Source organism: Caloenas nicobarica, chromosome 6 (genome assembly GCF_036013445.1).
Source record: "Caloenas nicobarica isolate bCalNic1 chromosome 6, bCalNic1.hap1, whole genome shotgun sequence".
In the NCBI taxonomy this organism is placed as follows: Eukaryota; Metazoa; Chordata; class Aves; order Columbiformes; family Columbidae; genus Caloenas; species Caloenas nicobarica.
In genome coordinates, this window is record NC_088250.1 from 29557308 (window position 1) to 29581745 (window position 24438).

A 24438-nucleotide genomic window follows, 5' to 3' on the forward strand; every position below is an offset into this window, starting at 1 on the left:
GTGCTGAAATCTTGAGTTACAGTCAGTTAATTATTGACTGATACATTTTTTGCAGAGTATGAAGCTCATGCCCCTGCAAAAAAAGCATGTATACGTGTGTTTTGTTTTGGAAATGCTGTACTGGAAATGCCACATGTGAGTGAGTTGTGGTTTGGGTGTTTAAAATCCTTGGCCAGACAGTATCTCCCATGATCGCTTGTGCTATAGAAAACACAATCCAGGCAAGATTTGTGGGACACAGTGGAGCACCAGGCATGAGAGACCTGAGTTACTTTGCTCTTGTGACACTACGATAGCTCCGGTACAGATTCAGATTAGTGTTGAATTAGCCAGAAGTGAAACAAGCCAATTTGCTTCAACAAATTAAAATAGTTTCAATTCCATTTTTCCAGAAGAAACTATAAAAATTTTGGCAAAATAAAATTTTTAGTAGAAAATTTCACTTTTCCAGAGACCACACTTTGCATGGAGAGAAATGCTTCAACAAAAATAATGTTCACAGCTCAACCAAATAGGAATTGCAGGAAAAAGAGGCTGCCATTTGAACTTTCTCAGACTATTGTTCTGGGCTCTGATATAGTTTGAATCTCCAGAAGTCTTCCTGTAAATTACTACAGGTTCCCATCCGAAGAGCCACCTGGCAATATTTTTTTTTTGATTAAGAGCTAATTAAAACAAATCTCTTCGTCTCCATATCTAAACTTTTGAATTGTAAAGTCACCATTAGCACATGTGTCATGAGCTAGTTAATGAAAGTTGTTGAACTTTTGTACAGTACACCTCACTTTCCAAGCCATGTGATGCATTAAGTCATTAATAATTGCAGCCCCTCAGTAGGCATTGGGAAGGTGTTGGCGAGGAAGGAGATGGCAGACAGATAGGTCCAACTGGGCAGGTCAGAGGCAGTTTGAGACGAGCCTGGCTGTGCCTACACACTCATGGGGCCAACTAGAGCACCAGATCACGAGGAACAGTGTCTGACGTGGTCAGTCACCCCAGACGCTTCTGTCTAAAGCTGCCCTGGAGGCAGGATGCTCTGTGCTGGGCAGTGGTAGTATCTGGGAGGAAAGGCAATCATAGAATATTAGAATCATAGAATCATTTTGGTTGGAAGAGGCCCTAGGGGGTCAAAACCTGCAGGGTTTTGTATTGCCAAATTCCCAAGGCAGTATTGGCTGCTGATTTCCTTGTCTGTAGTGTAAGTGTCTGAGGCACACAGAGCCGAAAGTCGTCCTTACCTCTGGATCATACTAATTATGTTGTATGTTACACTATTGTGTAGGTGTCTATGCTTTAATCCTCATAGCAGCCATTAAAAAATCTTCTGTGCTTCATTTAGCATTGAGGAGCTGGCTAGACAGAGAAGTTAAGGAGAAAGCTCACAGTGTGCCCAGCATCAAACTAACTCATTTATGAGTCCAGAGCTGCTGGAACTCTGCTCTGCAACCCACTCATCACAGGGTTTTGCTCAAGCTTCACAAATTAGCCGATCTCAGAGGAGTGCTTCGGGTGCTCACCACTTTGTCCCTGTGGAGCACCCAGCAGGCATAAATCTTTGGGTAGGGGTTAGGCATAATTTTCACATCTATTGAAAGATGCAGAAAACAGGAAGCCCCCTCCCCAAGCCATGTCAGGAGAGTGTGGTAACCACCAGACTCTGACTGCTCCGTGGTTTCTTCATGCTCATTTTTCCCCAGTACCCCCAGATCAGAAGTTTTACTCCAGCAAAGGATGAAACCAAAAGTCAAAAGCCAGCATTTTCCTTTCTCCAGCCTTTCCTGGGACTGCCCACAACCTGGCTGGAGTCACCCACCGCTGCAGCCGTGGCTTCGGGGTGTTTCGTATCTTGCCATTAACTCTGATCTATTTCTTCCAAAACTCTGTAACTCATTATTTCACAGTAATCAAGGGTGTTATGTTGCCACAAGCAGCACAGTTTTGTGATCAGTTGACGCCTGCCTTGTAATCTATGAGTGATGGAGGAATTCAGATGAAAGAAGTTCACCTTATACAATGCACCGTTGTGTGTTGCAGGAGCATCTGACAGACCTGAAGGAAGATCTAGATAAGGATGAATGTAAACAGGAGCCTGAGGTTATTTATGAGACGAACTGTCACTGGGAAGGGTGCACAAAGGAATATGACACTCAAGAGCAGCTCGTCCATGTGAGTAATGGTTGGGAGGAAACCCCAGCGATAAATTTGAGTTTCTGTGCACTTGTCCTCATTTTTTATCACTAGCTGCTGTACAGCCAGAGCTCACTCTGGGAGCTACTAAAGGTGCAAATCAGAGACACGGTGTGTAAACACTGCCAAAGCAGGTCGCTGCTCCTTAAGGAGTTTAGCTGCAACAAGCCTCTCATAGATTATCTGATGTTGCTTTCTTCCTAGCTGCTGAGGCTGCAGTTTTGGTCTCTCTTGTGCACTGACAGAAGGCTCTGCGTAGAGGACCTGCCCAGAAAACGGGGAAGGGGCCTGAACCCTTCCCTCTTCTCTGGCCATATTCACTGAATCTCCTCACACACCTGCACCAGCTGTGGGTCAAGGCTTGTCCATACTGTCCTCAGTCCTTGCCCAGGCCGTGAAAGCCTTCTATGCTGCTGTGACACAAGCTGTGGGACCATATCACTTAGGGGCTCTTGACCGTCTCAGCTCATCCCTCCCACATTAACAGAGCACTTCCAGAGTCTGGAGACATGCTCCAGGGTCTCCCTCGGGGCCCAGAATATAAAAAGTGGATTGATTTTTTAAAAATTGGGTAACAGGGTTTCCATAATCACAGTGATGTCCCCAAGCCAGTGTCAAAACCTTTCTCTGAAGGATCCCCAAACCGAGTCATTAATCAGATTTTCAGTTGTAATTAAGTCCAAGATGTTTTTGTGTGCTTTGCTTCACCTGGGAATCCACCATTTGGTTTGCTTTGGCTTCTGGGGTCAAGAAATCCCTCAAACTCGGGACAAGTGCCTGTGAAATCAGATATGATCTGTGTCAAAGTCCCATCCTGCCCCCAGCCCAGCACCCTCCCAGTCCTCATTTTGGGTCTGTGGCGTGAGCTCCATTTGTTTGAAGCCAGCAGAGAGCTGCTGGGAATTCACCAACACCAGCAACCCTGCTGCTTGCAGCAAAATATTGGATTGAGCAAATTTTGCAACAGGACCTCCTGTCTTCTCCTTCCCCTCCAGCCTTTTGCTGCCTACCTCAGCTGGGCTCCAAGCCTGCCAGAGGCCACCCATGTGCAACTCACATGTAACCCTCTTCCTGAGGGCTCATATCTGCTCTCACCCTTTTTATATATCTTAATTTTAGTCATGTTTAGACGCCACCAAGTAGGCGTCAGTCTCCATTTCCCAAGCTCTGCACGCAAACGTTATCTTAGCCCAGAGGGACCACACTCTAAATGATAATTTGGGGTATGTGCTCTTCTTCCATCCAAGACTAGCACCTGCTCGCCTCTGCCAGAAGTCACTGGTTCAGTGCAGCAAGTCCTTGAGTACAGACAGATTTGGAAATGGTTTTCAGGGCCAAATGAGCGATAAGGTGCTTAATGGGTTGCACGTTGCATGCCACGGGGTGTTGCTTTTCTGGGGTTAAACCACAGAAGTGCTGTTGGATGGGCTGGGCTCACATTTGTCTGGCAGAATTTGTGTGTTTCCCTCTCAGACGTAAGAAAAACTCTTCAACTCTGCCCAAAGCAAAGTGCAAGGCAGAGCCAGGCAGCTCAGCACAATTTATTTCCAGAGAAAACCCAAAGAAAAATATTTGATGGAATGTGCAAGATTTTCCTAAATTTGGAACCTTACAAAAACAGAGGCCTCTGTACTATGATTACTAACAACATGGAGTTGTGGATTTGAAATGCCCAAAATAAACATTTAAATGAAATACAGATGTTGTGGGCCAACTTCTGAGAAGGTGGCATCCCACCATGTGTGGAAAAACTCTAGTTTGTGTGCAGAGCAAAGTACCTGGGCATGCAGGGTCTGTTCCCCACACATAGTGGGCAGTGTACTTGTGAGAGGAGTGGATGTCAACGGGGAGCAGTGGAAAGAGGACATATTTTTGCAAGCACCACTGCTGCTCCCAGTCTTGAAGGTCACACTCACAATTTGAGAGAAGCCCAAGCAAAGCCTCAGGCCAGGTGGGGGTGTGATGGGTGCTGTGGAACTGTAGCTGAAGTGTGGTGAGTTGTGCAACTATTCCTCCACCGTGTGATGGGCAGCAGATGTTGTCCAGACAATGAGTTAATAAGCTTGAAGAGAGGCTACAGTCCCAACGCATAAATGTCTTCCTCCGGCCCAAGTAGGACTGAACAGGTGGGCCTGTGCGCTCTCCCACTCTTAGGACTGCCATGCATAGTCTTGGTTGCAAGTCAGACTCCCATGCAAAACAGAGCCAGGAAACATATCTTGCCAGTCTGGTCTGTATGTGGTTTAGCAAGTCTATGGGTCTTCCAGGGGGTTCACCAGATTTCAACCATCTGAAGCTAAAATCTCATACCAATGCCATGTTATAAAACCAGAACTGTAGACAGCTGAGCTTCAAACCCATCCAAAACCTCTCCCAAAGCCAGCCTTCCCAGACCCTCCCAGCATGCAGCTCTGGCTCTCAGTGTTTACCTGCGGTGCCTGAGGCACCAGCTGAGCTCCACACACCTCCTCTTGCCCCTGGGTAGTCTTGGTGCCCCAAGTAGCAGGTCTCTGTCCCCATGATTGGGTGCAGCACACAAAATGCCAGGACTGGATTCAGCTGAGACCATGAAGGCTGATAACTCTGCTTTAACATGTTTTTTGTGTCCTCGTGCTGCCCAACTGCCCCTAGAAAGTCTTATCCTGAGCTGCACCATGTGTGTCTGGCCTTGGCTGGGGGCATGAAGGCAGGGGCTGGAAAAAAATCTCAGCACAAAAAAACAAAACCCAAACCAAACGTGGTTTATTTTAGGATTTCCTGTCAGTGAATGTCTGCTGAAAACACAGGAGCAAGGACAGGCATTCTTTTTGGCAGTGAGACCCCCAGAGAGACAAGGCCACCACAGGAACAGTGCTGCCAACAGGCTGGTCTCTGGCTCTGTTTGTTTTTGGCAGGGCTTCATCTGCCCCAGTCTGGGAAAAAGCAACCCTCATCTTCCTCCCAAGGTGGAAGAAGGCACCTTTCTGATCTGTCTTTTCAATACCCTGGTGCAGGATTTCAGGGACCTAAGTAATTAGCAGCAATTGAGTCCGAGGAGCCTTCCTTGGCTCATAGCTGGCAGATGCTGCCACCTCCCATAGCCACCAGCCCTGGACAGCAGGTGGATGTCTTGGCCAGCTGGAGTGCAGGCAGGCTTGTCTCCTCCCCCCTTCCTCCAGCAGTGCCCCAGGAAAGGGTCCCAGCTGTGAAAATGAGGCACAGGAGGATTCAGCAGGGATAAAAATGACTCTTTCATCCTCCCCAACAGTAGCATCAGGCAGCCTGGGAGACACCGAGGGGGCTCCTCTCTCCCCATCACCACGGGTCCCCGTTGCTTTGCAGCACATAGGGCAAACGTCCCATTTATAACTGTTTGGACCCAGTGCGCTGGGTGCTGCTCACCTTCTCCTGCAGGACACACCAGACCACAGTGCTGGCTTCTGTGTCCCTGCACGTCCCTGGTGTTATCTGTACACCTGGGACCCAGGTGCAATGCCTGGCCACAAGCACTGGGGAGGGAACAGATGGCTTTCAGAGCACTGTGCGTGCTTTGCTGGTATCAGCTCTTCCAGGAGTGACCCACTTCTCTCTTCTCTCCTACCAGCACATCAACAACGATCACATCCATGGGGAGAAGAAAGAGTTTGTCTGCCGCTGGCAGGACTGCACACGGGAGCAGAAGCCGTTCAAGGCTCAGTACATGCTGGTGGTGCACATGCGAAGGCACACTGGAGAGAAGCCACACAAGTGCACGGTGAGCTGGCAGGGCTGCACGGTGCATCTCGGCTTGGCAAGCGGGACATGGGACTTCAGTGGCCGCACAAATGTGTGTGCAGACACAGCCATGGCTTCAAGAGTGCTCTCCCAGGGTACCTGCCGGCACCCAGTTCAGGACCAGTCCAACTCCCTGTGTCTGGGTTAAAGCTACTTGTAGGTTACACCCCGTGGACAGGGCAAGTGGTCAAGGAGGGTGGTTGAGGTGTTATTGGGCAAAATTGCATTTCCTTGGGGAAACTGAGTTCAGCTCTACCACAGAGACCCAGGGTGACCTGGGACAAGTCACTTGAGGTGGAAAACCAGCTACTTTAGTTGTTTACATCCAAGAAGGAAATTCAGAAACCCCATATTGTGGGGAACCATCTAAACCTGCTTGTCTCTAAGTTGGCATCACCCAGTACCACTGCTGTGAGCTGCAAGTTTCCCTCACCCACATACCCGAGTGCACAAAAGCTTCCTTCCAGCCTGGGAAGCCATCTCTTTCCGCATAGGCTTCAGCCCTTTTTGCTCCCCAAGGTCCACCCCTGTCTTTTGATACCTTCTGCTCCCTGCGTTCTCCTCCTGCCAGTTTTTCATACCTCCTCCACTGTCAGCATTATACCTTTCCTCTCCCCAGAGTCTTAGGGACGAGGTTTTCTTTCTGCTTGGCAGATGTCTGTTCCCTCCTCCCATATATTCCTCCTCTTCTGCTCCATTAATCCAGACCTGCTCCCTCCTTGGCTCTGCCTCAGCTCCTGCTTACAAATATTAGGATATGTATGATTTGCATGCTGTACAGCTGCTTTATCAATCTTCTAGCCCTGCATTCATTTAATTTAGAGCATAAGCTCCCTGGGGCATTGGGCCACGTCCTTTGTTTAAATCTTCTAAAGCACTTTGCCCCATTCTAGCACTTTACCAATCTTCCTTAAAAGTATCAAGGAATATTGATCACCAGTGTGCTACAAAGCAAGCGGCAAGGGAAAGGCAGGCCCTGCTCTTGCAGGTAGAGGTACTCAGAAAACAAAAACAAGCAGGGATTGCATCCTCTTGAATGCTATAATGGAGAAGGAAAATGCACCACTGTACAAGCCTCTCTTTCAAGTCTTGGTTGTATCATACTGGAGCAATGGCAAGGTTGTGTGAGTTCGAGTCTCAAGTCATCCTCTGCCTGCTGGAGAACTGCAGTGTCTCCACATGACATATGTCGCCACAACTCTCCCTGAACCAGAGTATCGCTGGTTTCCAATTGCCCGGGATACACAGCAGCTCTGCAGACAGTGTGCTGCTTTGGCAGAGCATTTCTTGTCCAAGCCTTTGAGTGATTTTTCAAAGCGTCATTTGTTTCAGATGAGAAGTTTGTGGTGTACATAAAGCTACAGATGAACCTAATCGCAGCCTTGGATTTGATCAAGGATTATTTCAACAGATGACAGCCAGAACTCCCACTGACATAATCAAATCCATGCGTAAGAGAGGGAACAACTGCTTTGAACATGCACAGGCTGCTTCGCTGAGAAGTTCTTATTTGAAAATGTGGCCTCTTAATGACTGCATTTTTGTGTCAGTATCCAGCAAAACCAGAATGGACACATGAGTTGCCTCGTGCTGAGTTCCCTTTGTTTTCCAGAAAATGGAATGATGTATTTCAATAACCGTAAGTGACTTGAGTTGTAAAGGACAATTTACACAGGACAAGAGAAGAAAGGGATATACTGCGCTACCTCAAAGTTGTGCCTTCTTGTATGGGCCAAATGGACTAATGAAAGTCATCTGGGGAAGGGAAACTGGATTAATCCCGCCCCAACGAGTTGTGGAAGGACTCAGCTCTTACAGGATGCTCCTACTGTCCTTGAAGATATCTGGGTATCTCAAGAGGGCAGAGCAAATTTGCATTATGTCCACCATCTGCATCCTAGACCTTAAAAGGAGGCTTCAGTAACCCTACTTCTCTTGCAGCACAACAAAGTTATAAGGAATCAACCTGTGCCTACGTGCTTCATGAGTTTCATGGACTGCATGTTTGCCTCACTCCTTAGCAGTGCAAGTCCTGTGCCCATGAAGCACAAGGAGATAGGGACCATTGCTATTGCATGTAGCTGCTTTTGGCTTCTGCTCAAAAGGGCCAGACCTCTGGATATGTAAGACAACTCAGTTGCCAACAGGGAAATCAGACACTGAGCTGTGGTATGACCTGTCCTACTCTGACACCAGTTTCCTCACTGGCCAAAACTCAAATATAGCAGTGTGAAGTCTTGTCACATCTGGATCAAACTTGTAGACATGTTTGAGTGATCTGACTAAAATACACCACCTTATGGCTTGCATGCATTGCAACAAGAGGGACAGCTTCTGGAAATTTAAAGTATGTTTCAAGGTGCTTGCATAGGAAGTGCAGCATAGATTTTTCAATGCTCCCAGTAGAGCAGCAAGTGCAACATTTAGCTAGAATTTGGAAGGGAGCCTTGTGTTTCTTAAAACCTCTTCCAGTGTTTGTAAGTTCCCACTTGTTTCGTCAAAGAGCTTTTAAGACGCCCTCCTTGGTTTGAGGTGAAATCCTCTCATTTTGCAAACAGGGCAGGTGCAGGGAGAAGCCTCCAGCCCAGCCAGAGTGGAGGGTGGCAGGACTTACATCACCCGAAGCCTCACCATGTCTCCTGAGCTGCTCCTTCTCGTTGTGTGGGCAGCTGGTTTCCTTCCAGGAGGAAGGTTCCCGGCCTGTTTTGTCATCCAAAAATCCATCTGTCTTCAAGATTGAGAGTCTTGTTTTTTAAACTGGTAATGTCAGACAGCCTGACCACAGCATCCTCTGAGAGTAGACCCAAGCTGTAATTTGGGAAACTTCAAAGCTTGCTAGATTACTGCTTGTGTGTTAGGGAAATGGTCTGGTCTTTCCAGTGCTGATGCTGGTGAAGTTGCAAGGCTGGTCAAACTGTCAAGAAGCCATCAGTTCTCTGGGTGGGAAGGGGAGGGCCTCTGTTTCTGAGTGCTGCTGCAGAGGGACGGCAGGAGGGGCCAAGGGAGCCCTGGGAGGAGTGGAAGGGTGTTCAGCCCCGCTGATAAAAAGAATCTCTTGTTGAAATGTCAGGTGGGTACCCAACAAGGAACAGCACCTTAAATATGAGTCACTGCTGAAACTCTCAGCCTGCCTAGGGAAGCAAATTCTCCCAACAAAGTGGATGTTGTTCCCTAAAACACAAGCCCTTTAAAGGGAAGAAAAAAAAAGAAAGAATGAGAAACAGATGAGAAGAGTTTAGGCAGGGGGAAAATCAAATTTTTCTGGTTAATTAATCACTCCTCTTGCATTTTTATTTTAGTTTGAGGGTTGCTCCAAAGCCTATTCCCGCCTGGAGAACTTAAAGACACACTTGAGGTCCCACACTGGAGAAAAACCCTATGTCTGTGAACATGAAGGCTGCAATAAAGCATTTTCCAATGCCTCGGACAGAGCCAAGCACCAGAACAGGACGCATTCCAATGAGGTAAGCCTGGTCTCACCGCAGTTCAATGGAGGGCTTTTTTTTTTTAATTTTGCTGACAATAAACATACACTTTACACTCTGGATGCATGTAAAAAGAAACCTACTGTAATGAGAGGTTTTTCTTATTTTTTAATGGGATTTATTTTGCTGGAGAGCCAGACCACATTAGCTTTATATTTATGAAAGCCATGTTTGAAATCATAAACAGATGTTAAAGTATGCAAACTTTTTAATCGGCTTTGGAAATTAAAGCAAGCATTTTCCAAATTCATAATTTTTAATAGCACAAATACGATTGTACAGTTGTGCATGTGGTGTTTAATATTAGTGTGGAGCAGACTTACAGTAGTAGAGCAGCTACCCTGGTTCCTGATGCTCTGGAAATAATACTCCCTCCATCGTTTGATGTACAATGATAGAGCACAATGCAATGCTTTGTTAACCTTGGCTAATTAAGACCCACTATTAGTAGTTGGGGACCAGAGGAAATTGCCTTTATTGTAACGCATGTGATGGTCTGTTGCAATCAACCACGGCTGACGATTGAAATTTATATTACCACTAATTAGCTGACGGGGAAGAAAAACAACACTACAAAGTTCTAATAGTGTTTGCAGCCATGAAGAATTCAGTCTGTAGCCTAGTTTGCAACAGTTAAGTATAGACTATTGGAGAATGGAACACGATTGCTGTGGATGACAGCTTTTTAAAGTGATGCTATGTCTACAAAGGTCTTGTTGGGAGTATTTCTATCTCTGACATAATATCAGTTAGTGTAGGTTTCAGAGATTCTGTTGGAATAAAAATAAGGACTCAAAGTCTAGGATGCCCTTCTGTGCTGTGTGATGCTGAGATGGACCCAATGAATGACCTGGATCCCAGTATTATTTGAACTGGTTTGGGTGTAAACTCAAATGTCAGGATTGTCCTTCACCAGCAAGACACTTCCCCAGGAGGACACAGATTAAAATTCATCCATATCTGCACTGTCACTGGGTAGTTTGGGAGTGGTTTAAGGCTACACCAATCCTGAGGCTGGGAGGGACCAACAATACATGCAAAAGCTCATCTGCTCAGCAACCTGCATTCCCAGTAACTGGTGTTTGACTAAAACATCATTTCCTCCCTTCTAAAGCTTCTTCACCTGAAAGGCAGGCAGTCATGGTTTAATCTCACATTTCAGATATTAGAAATTTCTTGTTTTCCAGCCCTGGGTGCTTTCTCTGCCTTCCTCCAGTGCTGCATCCTATTTACCTTTCATTGTTGCTGTTTCCACCTCATAAAACTACCTTGTTGTCACTCTCCATCTTCTTTCTTGTAAACTAAATAAGTCAGTCAAGCCACTGAAGATTCCCATTACTGCAGTCTTTCTCCTGTCCTTAAATCAATTCTGCATCTTTCTTCCATCCCAAAGGATTCTGATGTGGCTGGATCAAGGCTGCTGGTACAACTTCCAGTGTTGGATACAGACTCACTCTGCCCAGTTTGCGCACACTGAAGCAGTATGTGAGCTATTTTTTGCCCATTTATCGCTTGAGCTTGGATCCCTAGAGCTTTTCCAGGATCCATCCTTGGCAGGCCAGAGTTTCCCTGCTGTTGGACCAGCTGGTGTCCCGTGTTCCTACATATGGAATTTTAGCTTTGGCTGTATTATTAAATGTAATTTCTTTGACGGGTTCATTTTCCCAAGTGATCCAGATCAGGAGCTGCACTGGGTCTGTTATGACTCCTCAAATCACCTGAGCAGAGCTTGGACACACTTGAAAGGCTGCTCCTTTGGGTTCCCATTGTGCAAGAAGGTGAGGCTGTAGGGCAGGAGCATCTGACTCCTTGTCTATGGTGGACCCTGATCTAATGTGCTGACACACTTGGCACAGACCGTACCCAACAACACAAAATAAAGACTAAGATAACAGATAGTGATTTTATTCTCCGCTGTTCCTTCTTCTGGAAGATGCCAAAGCCTTCTCTGGTGCAGAAACAGAATAGCCACTGGTGGAAGATTTGTACCAGGTAGCTGAGCCTTACCATGGGAACTACATGGCACTGTATGATCTTACATTTTGCGATCATGCTCACTCTTGAACTGCTGTTCAACCTTCCTTGATGCAACACAGGCAAGTCCTGAGACTTGCGGGAGATCTGTATGCTGCATATAATGGGCCACATATTTGACATCCTCTTTTTGAGGAAACAATAACACGATCCTTTGCAACAGATGACATCCCTCATGGCAAATCTCATTGCATTGAGCAGCAGGCCCGGATGAGGGTCCTGCAGCAAGCTATGGCCATGACCAGTGAGTGAGCAAACTGCACTGAGACCTTGGTTCACAAAACCACATGGATGCAAAGCAGGAGTTTGTGGCTGTGAATATTTCCCATTACCCCTTGGTAACTCTATCGTGGTTCCTAGCTACCTACTAAATATTTTCCTCTGCTTGCAGTGTTTACTTGGAGCACACCACAGTTTCAGAGTTAGTCACCCACATCTCCTCTAAGGGAGAAGTTCCAGGTTCCCTGTATTTGTCATTTTGTGACAGGACACAGGTGTTTGGTCTAAACATGCTAAAGTTCAAGCCACAGTGGCTTTCGTTTGATTGTTGAAATGTCACATGCACTTTTTCATTTTAAACTTTCAGTGACCATTTGAATCCTTTCAGGAGATACTTTCAAAGTTACTCCTGGGAAAAGGGTTTTCCTCCCATCAGCACTCTCCAGTGCATCACAAAAGTGTGGCATGAGTTCATGGCCAGCCAAAGGCTCAGAGAGACATTTTCTCCAATTCAAGTGATACAAGGTTAAACTGCAGAAAATCAGTTCTGCTGAGTGCATGGAAAGCTCTCCAGTTCGCTCACCCTAAGGAGTATCATGCTGTATGTGCATAGGAGCAGGAGGGATGCATCTGAGATTTCTAAATTGTTGAATGAGTTATGCCAACAAAACAGCAGCTGTGCTCAGTTCAGATGCAGGAGGTATGGCCTGAAGAACAGGATGGTTGTATCCCATGTCCAAGCAACAGCAATTGTGTTACCCTAAGTACTAGAGTCTAAAAAATCAGACCTATTGCACCTAAAGGATCTGTATAAAAAAATCTTTGAACTGTTTTATGGAAGGTTTTTAGCATGTGTGGTGGGCGTTCTGTTTTTTAGTTTTTAATAGCAGCAATGATATTTCTATTATGCCTTGTCCAAAAGGTTGCACGAGATTTATAAACAAACTATTTTACATTTTGCGTTTTGGTTTACCCAGCTTTAAAATATACTAAATATTTACCTCAGGAGGGTGTTATGAGGATTTAGTTTGTTGAAGTGATGTGCCAAGATCAGTCAGGAAGCATGCTTTTGAATGAAAAACAGGCTTTCAGTGTTTTTCCTGTGATGATGCTGGATTTCTGCAAAGAATATGTAGTCCTTTGTATTTTTTCACTTAAGCTTCTGGACGAAATTACAAAACAGTTAAAAAAAAATAATAGGAGTGGTCATTTTGGGTAGCCTTCAAACAACATCTATCTGGGTTTTTTTCATGGATCTATCCTAGTGCATCGGCAGAAAAATACTTAGAGTAGCTGTGAGGCTGAAAGCGGAACTTGTGATAAATTCAGAGCTTCCAGCACAGCAGCACCAGCTCAAACAACTGCAGCACTAATACACTTTGGAATTGCAAACTCTATTAAAAAAAAAGTTGAAAGAAGAAAAGTATCTGTTTGCTGACTTCTGTTTTCAGAAGCATGGCTTCAGCCTTGTTTTCCTGTGGCAATCAATGATTCATGAATTTGGGACTAGAGTGCTATCTTCTGAAAAAAGCATTGCATGCCTGTGGTTTGTTTTGCACAATAACAGATTTCAAGGTGACAGGTGCTGGAGTGGTGTGATAGATTGGGTAGGGTGAATCCAGTCGGCTTGGTTTCACTGGAATTCCATCAGCCAGAATGTCTCAGACATTTCCTCAGTGTAGACCCCCACCTTAGCAGGGAAAATGTGTTATGACCAGTCCCCTACACACCTCCCTCCCGTCTGTAATCAGGAAACATTCCTGTGGCCACCCAAGCAAATACATACATGGGAAAGTAGTATTAGGAAAGTATTTAATGAATTCTTAGCTGTCTTTTAATCCAGAAACTGAAAACAAGGAGTTTAGCCAACATCAAATGATAGGCCAGCTCTGTGTGGATCAGCAGCAGCCCATATATCACATCCTACAGATCGCAGTCTTACAGAATCCTGTGGAGCCGATGCTTCACATTTTGCTGCTGCCAGACGCTATGCTCATTGTATTTTCTTGGCGCATACACTGCACCTGGAATATTTGGGTTTGTTCTAAATATAACCCAAGATCTGCTTGTATTGACAGAAACCCTACGTCTGTAAAATCCCTGGCTGCACGAAGCGGTACACAGACCCCAGTTCCCTCAGGAAACACGTCAAGACCGTGCACGGGCCTGATGCCCACGTCACAAAGAAGCAGCGCAACGATGTTCACCCCAGGCCACCTCCGCTCAAGGAAAATGGGGACAACGAGGCAAGCGCCAAGCAGAGCAGCAAGGTTTCAGAGGAGAGCCCTGAGGCCAACAGCACCACAAGGAGCATGGAAGATTGCTTACAAGTCAAAACAATAAAAACGGAGAATTCTGTGGTAAGAGCAGTTGCTCTTGGTAGAAGTGACATGGCCCGTAATTTCTCTGACACGGTGGGGGTGTGAAGCATTTGCATGTCATTTACCTCTCGGGGCAGTTGCCCTTCACCTGGCAACACCCTAAACTTCAAGTCCAGAGATGAAACTGCAGGTCAGGGCACAGTACAGTACATTTTGCACTTTCCTACCCAGCATCACAAATTCCCACCCTCATAGTCATGTGGGCCACGTGACGTCCAGTGTTGAGCTTGGCCTCCACGTGCTGTGAAAGTGGGTAAAACTCAGAGTGTTGTGGTCAAATGAGCTTTACCTACCTCACCTCACTTTAAACAAGTGAGCAATGATCATAGAGCACAGATTGATGAATGCTTCTTGAAGCAGAAGTCCTGGCTCAAACAGTTCCTTTTCTTCTCCTCCCTGCACTCTTCACTGTTTTTCTTTCCAGGCCTGCACAGCAGTTTTGCTGGCACAACTCTGAGTGCTGTCTGATGAAGCCAATGGGGATAAAAGTAACTGGTTTATTTTTGTTGGGTATCTTAAAGCAGGGTCAGTTCCCTGGCCCTGTGCACCACATGCAGAAACACAGAATTGTTGGGTTTGTCAGGGACTTCTTGAGATCATCTAGTCCAACCTCCCTGCTCAAGCAAGGCTGGCTAGAGCAGGTTGCTCAGGAGTACACAAGTTCAATACACAGCTCCCAGATGCCACAGGAATAAAAATGGGAGCAATGCCATGGCCCACAGAATACAGGCTTGCAGTCAACTGTGATCGTGCTTTGCAGCCCCATGAGTGGCCATGAGTGAAGCAAAGACCATTTATCAGCCTTCTGGCCATCACAGTAGCTCTACAGTAGACGGTAGTGTGATCAGTGATGCTAACAAGGTGTGTATGATGATGGGTCCAAACTCAAGCCTCTTCCACCTCCTCCAGGGAGCTCGTCTGCTCCTCGACACACCACTGCTGGTAGAGGAGATGGAGCATTGCAATACATGGGTCACTTTTACCTTTTGATGTTTCTCTTCGCCTTCTTACCCAAAATTCTGGTCTGCTGCACCAGCTCAGAGTGGGGCAGGGCATGGGCTGCACACAGAAGAAAAGACCTTCACCTGCAAAGGAGAGTGTTCGCATAGTCCCCAAACTTCTCACTAGAGCTGAAAGGACTTTGAGCTCCAAAGTATATATTTTCTTGGTTTGAATCCAGGCTGAAAGATTGTTATTCCTATGAACCAACATGCCCTGGAGCTACAAAGATTTTCTAAAAAAGGTTAAGTGATGTGTTGTTGGACAAATTACTGATGAGCAGCATGTTTCAGTCAGGAAGGAGCTGAGTATTTTCGCATCCAAAGTGTCTCTAATTGACTAAAGGAACAGTTTTACTGTGATGAGGCTCTGTATGGAGTCACAAAAACTGAGTGTGAGAACCACTGGACAGAATGACCTCTCTCCAATACTCTTCCTCCGTGTGTTTTGGTGGTGGTGGGTTTTTTTTTCTGTGAAAACATGGACACAATCACAGCTCTCCATCCCATGTCTCCCGAAGGTGTGGGGTTGTTTTGCTAGGGCTCTGTGCTCCCAGGGTTGCAGCCAAGCCGTCTCGCTGGCGTCAGAGTCGTGGGTTGGATGTTCCTCTCCATTCTCCCCATCCAGCACTGCATGTACTTCACTTCTGCACATCTAATGCACAGCATCTGACCTGGCATGCCCACGTCCAACTCCTGTTTTCTGGTTGAGGTCAGGGTGGTGGGAAAGGTGAGATCTTCACTGGTTCCCATTACTCCAAGGCCCCTTGTTTTGACGCAGCTTTGGGCCTAAATCCAAAACCCATGGGCACCAGTAGGAAGTCTCTCCTATGGGTTTTTATCGGGGCCCCCGAAGAGGGATGGCAGGGAAGGTGGGGTACAGGAGAGGGGGTGATGCTGGCAATTTGTGTTGTATTCTACACTCCCTTCTCATTCCTTTTACTAGCATGGTCCTTTCTGTTAATGCTGTCTTTGTCCTAACAACCTGTTCTTTATTTCCACTTACCCTTCCTTACTCTACCTTCCTAAGGACAGTCGCTACTAAGGTGAGCAAAGAAATCCTTTGTATTAAAATAGCTGTATAAAGCATGGTCTCCTGCAGACCTCCTGTCTCCAGCTAACTTCTGTGGGGTGAGGCATGTGGAGCGATGGGAAGGGACTGGCGATATTTCTTTGAGTGCAGAAAGGGGGAGGACTCAGTGCCCAAGGATCCCCTTGATGCCTTTCTCCCAGCATCGCAACTTGCCATTAAATCCTGGGATTGCAACCCAGTTGAAAGGCTATGAGGCCACCAGAGCCAGCCAGCTCTCCCCATGAGGGCTACTAAGGAACAAAGGAAAACACCAAATCACCCTGCACTCCCACCTTGGCCTGGGGTGAAGTACTTTTTTGCCTTTTCAACCCTCCCATTTCTTGCTGGAGCTGAGCGGAGAAGCCAAGCATCCTGTCTGGTAGCAGCCACAGCTACCTCAGAGCAAGTTCAGACTCTTTAGTGTCTGCTGCAAATAAACTATTCAATGAGAGATGCAATTCCTAATGTAAATAAAATAAATATTTATGGTGCTGAACTGCAAGTGGGAGTTTGCAAACAGTAAACCAAGTTTTTATCTGGCTGGGAAGTTTGTCAGCTAGCTTAATTATACATTAGGGTATTTTAAAGACAGAAAAATGTTGTGTTTGAAATACTTAGGCCTTGACCCTATGTTAGATAAGCCAGTGCTTGCTGCAATATACCTTGCACAATGAGGTAATGTGCTGCTTTTCTTCAAGAAGCATCTGTCCTTAATCTTCTGGAGGAAGAGCATTTGGTTCCTCTCCATCCTCCAGTTGAACTCACCATAGTTTTTCCAGCTGTGGGGTGCTGCCCAGCACTCCTTCCCTGGGGAAGGTGCCCCTGCCCTCTGGCAGAGCTGAGATCCTGCAGCAGGAAAGAGTAACAAGAGAGGAGAGGGCCTGGGATAGGTTCAAACATATGGAACCTGCTGGGGATGTTTGGTTCTTGGTTTCTTTCCATCGGTCCAACTCCTTTTTTTTTCCTTCCCCAAGATGTGTCAGTCCAGTCCTGGTGGCCAGTCATCATGCAGCAGTGAGCCGTCACCCCTTGGCAGCACCAACAACAATGACAGTGGAGTAGAAATGAACATGCACAGCGGGGGAAGTCTGGGAGATCTGACAGCGTTGGATGACAACGCTCCTGTTGTGGACTCAACGGTCTCATCTGGTAATTCAACAGTCAGCCTGCAGCTAAGGAAACACATGACGACAATGCAACGACTTGAACAGCTCAAGAAAGAGAAACTCAAGACAGTTAAGGACTCCTGCTCATGGGTGAACCCAGCTCCACAAGCCAGAAGCACCAAGCTGCCTCCCATCTCAGGAAAAGGTAAGCCCTGGGCCTGGGCCATGTCCTGTAGGAACCCTCCAGAGTTTGACTCTGGTTCCATAAGCAATAGTCTGCCCTGGAGGAGGATCATTTCTTATTCTCTCTGAGTCTGCCCTTGCTGGATAGAGATGCCAGGTAAAATGGAGAGCTTGGGTGTAAACACAGACATCTGGTGATGTGCAACAGAAACTCCGATGCTCAGTGGTCCAGAGCTATGAAGGAAGGCAGAGATGTTGATGTCTTTGTTTCTGAGCTGTCCTCACTGTCCTGGTAGCATCCACAAGACTGCTTGGGTTTGTTCTAACAGTAACAGTTCCCCAAGGATTAATGCGCTTTCTGGGAGACTGCTGGATCACAGCAACCATCCAGAAAAGCCCTCCATTGCTGAGCTTGCACTGACAGACCTTTTGTCACTTTGAGGGCTCGGGCTATTGCCTACAACTTCATATGCTAGCTTCCCGCTGGCTGGGGATTCCTGATGGAGGTATCTTTATGATTCCTTCAGTACTCCTCTAACCTCACCAAGAAGTTGCAAGGCTTAGGGCCTGGGTTATACTAAACCTCAGGGTTTGGTGTATTGGAGCTTCTTAGTTTACTCTGGGAAGAGCCTTTGAGTGTCAGCTTTTGGGCTCTCAGCCTCCTATCCCTGACTGCTGTGCATCTGTCCCAGTGAGCAGCTGTGGTTGTAGCTACGTGCAGTCCTCCTTTTTTCCTACTAAGAGAAGCCCATGTGGAGGCACTTCCTCAGCAGCTCAGCGGGGTACACATTGCAAAGACTCTGCAGCAGGTACTTGTCTTCTCTCTCCAGCCTTCTTGCTCTTTGTGCATGGACGCACAGCTGGAGACGAAGCTTTGAATTCACTGGTAGCAAATGAAATTGGCTATCATTCCCGTAAAATATTTGGGGCTGGCTTTGTGTGTCTGTATTCTGGCATGAAGAACATTACCAAGCGGAATTTCTTGGCTAACTAAACATTTTCCTTCCCTGCAACCTTTCTTTCAGGCTCCATTCTAGAAAATAGTGGTGGTTCTTCTGCTACGCTGCCTAATCCCAGAATAATGGAGCTGTCTGTCAATGAGGTTACCATGCTGAACCAACTCAACGAGCGCCGTGATAGTACAACAAGCACCATCAGCTCCGCCTACACCGTCAGCCGCAGATCATCAGGGATCTCCCCGTACTTCTCCAGCCGCCGTTCCAGCGAGGCTTCGCAGCTTGGGCACCGTCCCAATAACATGAGCTCTGCCGACTCCTATGACCCTATTTCAACAGACGCCTCCCGTCGGTCAAGCGAGGTGAGCCAGTGCAGCGGGATGCCAGGTCTGCTGAACCTCACACCAGCTCAGCACTACAGGCTGAAAGCCAAGTACGCTGCTGCCACAGGGGGCCCGCCTCCGACTCCCCTGCCCAACATGGAGAGGATGACCCTGAAGAACAGGATCTCACTAATGGATGGACCAGACCCTACCTTGCCCTCCATCCGTCTCCCACCAGGCCCCAGGAGATGCAGCGATGGGAACACCTATGGCTACCCGTCAGCTGCAGCGTTTCCCCATGAGGTGCCAGGCAACTGCACAAGGCGGGCGAGTGACCCTGTGAGGAGACCTGCCGGAGACCCCCAGGCCCTCCCACGAGTTCACCGCTTCAACAGCACCAACAGCATGAACCCCTTCCATCCTCTGCACCCCACAGACAGGAGGAATTTCGGCCCTCAGGGCTATGGGCGCTCAGATGGGAGCCTCCCCCGGCACACCTACTCACCCCGGCCACTGAGCATCAGCGAAAACATCGCCATGGAAGCCATGGCTGGGGACACAGAGGCACCCATCGGAGATGATGACATTATGCTGCCAGATGATGTAGTGCAGTACATCAAATCCCAGAGCAACGGGACAGCAGCCGAGAGCACTTCCATGGGGTACAGCAACGAGATGCAGAGCTTCCAGGGAAGTGGGAAGCTGCAGCCTCCAACCTTACCTGGCCAGCGCAGGATGGCAGTGGCTGAGGCAAACATGAGCCACTTGGGACCCATGATGGCAGAATGTCCCATGAGCTTTGACACTTCCTCAGATATGAATAAAAATAACATGCCTGTCCAGTGGAATGAGGTCAGCTCGGGTACAGTTGATATCATGTCCAATCAGTCGAAGCAGCAGTTTTCACAAGAGAACTTAGCAGTGGTCCAGCAGAAGCAGAACTTTGGTCAGTACCAGAACTACAACCAGCAGCAGATGCAGCTGCCAGAGAACAATATGAACATAACACCGCAGAGCTTTGCACAAAGAAACGTGGGCATGGATGGGCAGAGGCTAAACTGTATGCAGCTGCGGCAGCAGCCGATGAGCCTAGGCCCTGGTATGAACTCTGATCTGGGCTTGCACGCAGGATATAACCAACCTCATCAAATGCTGAGCCCTGGTGCAATCAGTGGCAACCCAAATCAGATCTCTCCTTCCTGCAGCAGCATGGCAGCAAAGTCTGGACCCCACCTTCACCCTCAGCAAATAGACATGGCGACCGACCCTTCTTTAATGGTCAACAGCAACAGTGAGCGCACAATGCTGGGCCAGGTCATGCACGAACCGAATCAGCAGAACTATTCATCTCAGCCAACCCACCTGAATTACCCCATGGCTCAGGAGGCCTTTCATCAGCCCATCATGACCTCCAACCAGCCCAGCTTTGAGCATCAACAGAGCATGATGGCCTCAGCCACACAGGCATATCCACCCGGCATGGTCCAGCCTCGACCTCCACCCGAGCCAAGCCCAGCCAACAGATCCCGGGGCCTCCGCACCGTCCAGCAGCTGGGCTACATGAGAACTCCCCACCCCACAAACACCATCAGCCCAGGCCAGGAGACGGTGGAGGCCATGCATAAAAGAACCAGTGACATGTTGCCGGCCCCAACCCAGCAGTGTGCAGATGGCACAAGGGAAAATAATTTGATGTACTATTACGGTCAAATCCACATGTACGAACAGAACAGCAGCTTTGATAATCACGGGGACTGCCAGGTCAGACAGCAGCAGTGCGCGCTGAACAGCAAGCCGGCTGCTCTTCCCTCCCCAGGCGTGAACCAGGTGTCCAGCACAGTGGACTCACAAGGTCTTGAGCCTCCCCAGATAGATTTTGATGCCATCATGGATGATGGGGACCATTCGAGCCTGATGTCAGGAACCTTGAGCCCCAGCATCCTGCAGAACCTCTCCCAGAACTCCTCTCGCCTGACAACTCCACGAAACTCTCTGACACTGCCCACCATACCGGCGGGAATAAGCAATATGGCAATAGGCGACATGAGCTCCATGCTAACCACGCTGGCGGAAGAGAGTAAATTTCTAAACATGATGTCATAACAGTAAAGCACAAGGCCTTAGTGCTGTCTAAGGGGCTCTGCGTGAAGCAGTTTTATGGATGTGTTTTTCAAAAATAATCCGTTTCAATAGAGTAGGTTTTTTTATAAGTATTAAATACATTAAAGGGATTCAAAATGAAAATTTTAAAAAAGTCTTTGTACAGAATTATGTAAACTATATCCAGGCAGTTCAGCACTGCAAGGGTGCACCTCTAGTGTTATTTTTTGGCTTGGTGTCCCAGCGCACTGAACGATATCACCACCAAGCTAGGAGACTGCATGAGCGTGGTTAGACACAAAACCCTCCCTCCCCGTCAGCCCTGTAAATAGCACTCTCCATCATTTTCCGTTAGTTACGTTCACAAATAACTCCATTTTCAATCCACTCCAGAAAGAAATGGGAGGATGTGGTTTTGATCAGAATAAAAGCCATACTATGTGTTCTGCTCTGATGAGAGTAGGGTTTAGTTATGTCTCCAAACAAGCCCTCTGCCAGCAGTATTGTTTTATACCATAAATACCTTTGTACCTTGCAAAGAGCATTGATTCCAAACGGCTTCTCAGCAAAGTGCCTTACCATGCTTCGTGTTAAGTAGCCAAGGCCTCTCTTCCTTTAAAAATCAAATACAGTGTATTGCCAGAAGCATATATAAAATGTACATTTATAAAAACATAGTGGTGTTTCTGAGAAAACATTGGAAAGACGCAGTGATAAGACACATAAAAGGTGAATGCACTCTTTGATCAGATGTGTTTACAATGTGGTTTATATCATGTGCGGAGTGGAGCAGAGGCCTGGGAACAGCAATCACTGGGAAATAATCCCCCGTGGCAGGACAGCTCCACCGTGCAGACTGACACACATGCATAACTTTGTGCCCTCTGAGCGCAATGACTTTCTGCAGCGGCCCCATGTGCATCTTTAATGTCAGGTTTCTGAAGCACACATTACCATACCCCTGTGCGGCTTTGCAATGGTTTCACTTTCTGTTGGGTTTTCGATGCTGGGGTGCTCACACACAAAAGTGATGGTGATGGAGAGAGTCTGATGATCATTCCAGACCAGTCTGCCCTGTGGCAGTGTGGTGGGAGCTGGTTTATCTGTCAAGGGTTCGTCTGTGTGATATACTCCATGCAGGGCTCTGCCTGGGCTTCGTGCACACAACAGGCACGTGGTTGCACAGGTGCAAGGCCAAGCATGAGCTGATACAGCCTGTCGGGCAAGGAGGCTTGTTGGCATCTACCCAGTGCTGCATTAACATGTCCCACAGTCTTGGCCAGCATGAAAGTAGTAACTTGGTCAGTGAGAATCTCTTGGAAACATCCTTGGGGAAGAGATGGGATGAGCAGGGTCTCCCAAAGGCACATCCTCCACCAAAATATAACTGCTCGTAGCAATGATCAGCTGTTTCCCAGCCGGTCTCACCTGGCACTGAAGTCAGTTGCATTATTTATATTTACTGTCATGAGACAAAAGGGTAGAAATGGTGGGGTACATGTACTTGGGCAGGAGGCCTTGTTTAACTTCTGACTACGGTGGATGAGGACAACTTTCCTCATCCTGCTCTCATAGCATCAGATACTTAGTACCCAGTATGTTGGAGGGCAGGGGATAAGTGTGACATCCCTCCAGGTTCACACAGTTTGACTGGACAAGCGTCTGCAAGAGCTTTGCTTTCCCCTTCCCATCTCTCCTGTCCCCCTCATATCAATGTGATGTTCTCACTGGAGGCCAACTGCCTCCCTTGTGCAGGACAGAACAGCTCTATAAAGGTGCTTTCTGATGTCCCTGCTTTCCTGTTGCACAAACTGGTGTCAGGCTCATGGTTGCTGGCATGACCAGGGGCTGGCATAAAAATATCATGTTATTCTTCAGGCCAGCTTTGTGATATCAGATTTGCCAGCAGCCGTGCTTGGCAGTGGTGGGTCGGGATAACCCTGCTGCCAGGTAGTCCTGGGTACAGCTGGTGCAGGGAGGTGCTGCTCAGCCTCCTGCCACGTCACCCATCCTCATCCCAAATGCACAGGGTGTGCACAGGATGCTCTTCACCCCTCAAGGCCCCCACGACTCCTTCTGATGTCCAGGATGCATGAGGACGGGAAAGCAAGCAAGGTGCCTGGCTGTTTATTTGTGTCTCTTGTGAAAGTTGTGTTTAAAGGGATTGTTTTCTAGTCCACTGTATATATTCTCCTGCAGTTACTGACCTTGCCCTTGCCTTTGCATTTATGAAAAGAGGGCAGTACATATTTTAGGACATTGTATGTCGTCCTGGACGCTTGGAGTACAACTGGGCATTCTTTGTGCTGAGATGGATCAGGCTTTTTTGTGTCCTTCAACTGCTAATCTGATTTTTTCAACAGCTGCACAGGGCAATGATGGATATTGAGTCCCTCTTCAGAGATATCTCATTAGCAAAGGATCAAATAAAAAAGCAAAACCAAATCTCCAATGACTTGAGATTTCTCAGACTTTCCAGTGGTGGTCTTCCTTCATTTACTGAAAAAGTATTATAATAACCATTCCAGCACTGTATATATTATGTATAGAAGACATCATTACTAAAAGTACTGTAGGTGAATTGTTCTGTCAAATTTATATCTCAAGAACATTTTTAGCTGTTTTCTACATCATAAGAACAGAGGTAACATGCTGAACCTGTATATAAACCTTTTGTACATTAAAAAAATAATTTTTTTCATAATTCCTTGTGCCTGTTGTTATTGCTTTTTATTGGTAGTGGTGGTTGGTCTTGGTCTGTCGTTGCCACGTCAACACAGTTGGACTCTGGTGGTGCTTAGGAACAGCTGGATGGGCCTGGTGTGAAAGTCACTGCTGGATGTGCAGTGGTCTTGCTTTGAAGATCTTCCAGTCAACTATGGGATGGAGGTGACAGCAGGAGAGACAGCGAGACCGGGGTGCTGCTGCAAGCACAGCCATGATTCCCAGGTGGCTTTCATTGGCCTCTTGGCAGAGGTGATTTGAAGGACAATGACAGTGCAGCAGTGACAGCACAGGAGAAGGGCTCAAAGGAAGGGTTGGACATACTTGAGAACCAGAAGATTCCCGGTAAAATGGCTTGTTGATCCTCTTTGTCAGTGTCCAAAAGGAGACAGAAATAGGACAGATCAGCAGAGATGTGATGGGCCATAACAGTGAGTAGCTGAATATTGCGTTTGAAGAAAGGAAAAATGAATCTGTCCACTATGTATGTGATGGGAAACAACAATATGGTGAGCAACAGATACATCAGTAGTGATCCAGTTAGAAGGTGGTTCTGCCCATTGATAAGAAAGATTTCACTTGACTGCAGCAGGAATTAGCTCAGCCACTCAAGAGGCTGATTGTCAACTTGATTTCATAGAGGTGTATTCGTGTAGGTGGAGCTAGAGCTTTAAGGGAGGGTGGGGAAGATGTTCACAGGTGATCCTTATGGGTACAATGAGTTTGGAATAAAGTCAGCTGTTGAGCAAAGCAGCTGGCCAGTGAATCAGCCATGGCACTTGGCACAAATGAGTCAGCAGTTTCATGCAGAAGCAGCTGAAGGGGATGGTCTCATTTTTCTCTGTGCAGGATCCCTGCTGATTTGATTGGTAGAATCAGGTAAGTCTGGGACATGTGCTCACCCTATTACCGGTGTT

General features: G+C 47.2%; 1 protein-coding gene across 3 annotated transcripts in view; it reads left to right on the forward strand.

The window, feature by feature from the left end:
* The window catches only part of GLI2 (GLI family zinc finger 2), a 195408-nt gene extending 171962 nt beyond the window's left edge, over nt 1–23446 (forward strand). For all 3 annotated transcript variants that reach the window (XM_065637815.1, XM_065637817.1, XM_065637818.1), the window contains 6 exons: nt 2035–2166; nt 5771–5920; nt 9240–9404; nt 13757–14038; nt 17104–17440; nt 18444–23446. In XM_065637815.1, the coding sequence (XP_065493887.1) occupies nt 2035–2166; nt 5771–5920; nt 9240–9404; nt 13757–14038; nt 17104–17440; nt 18444–20800 (3423 nt within the window). In that variant the 3' untranslated portion in view covers nt 20801–23446. The remainder of the gene's footprint in view (nt 1–2034; nt 2167–5770; nt 5921–9239; nt 9405–13756; nt 14039–17103; nt 17441–18443) is intronic.
* The last annotated feature ends 992 nt before the right edge of the window (nt 23447–24438 follow it).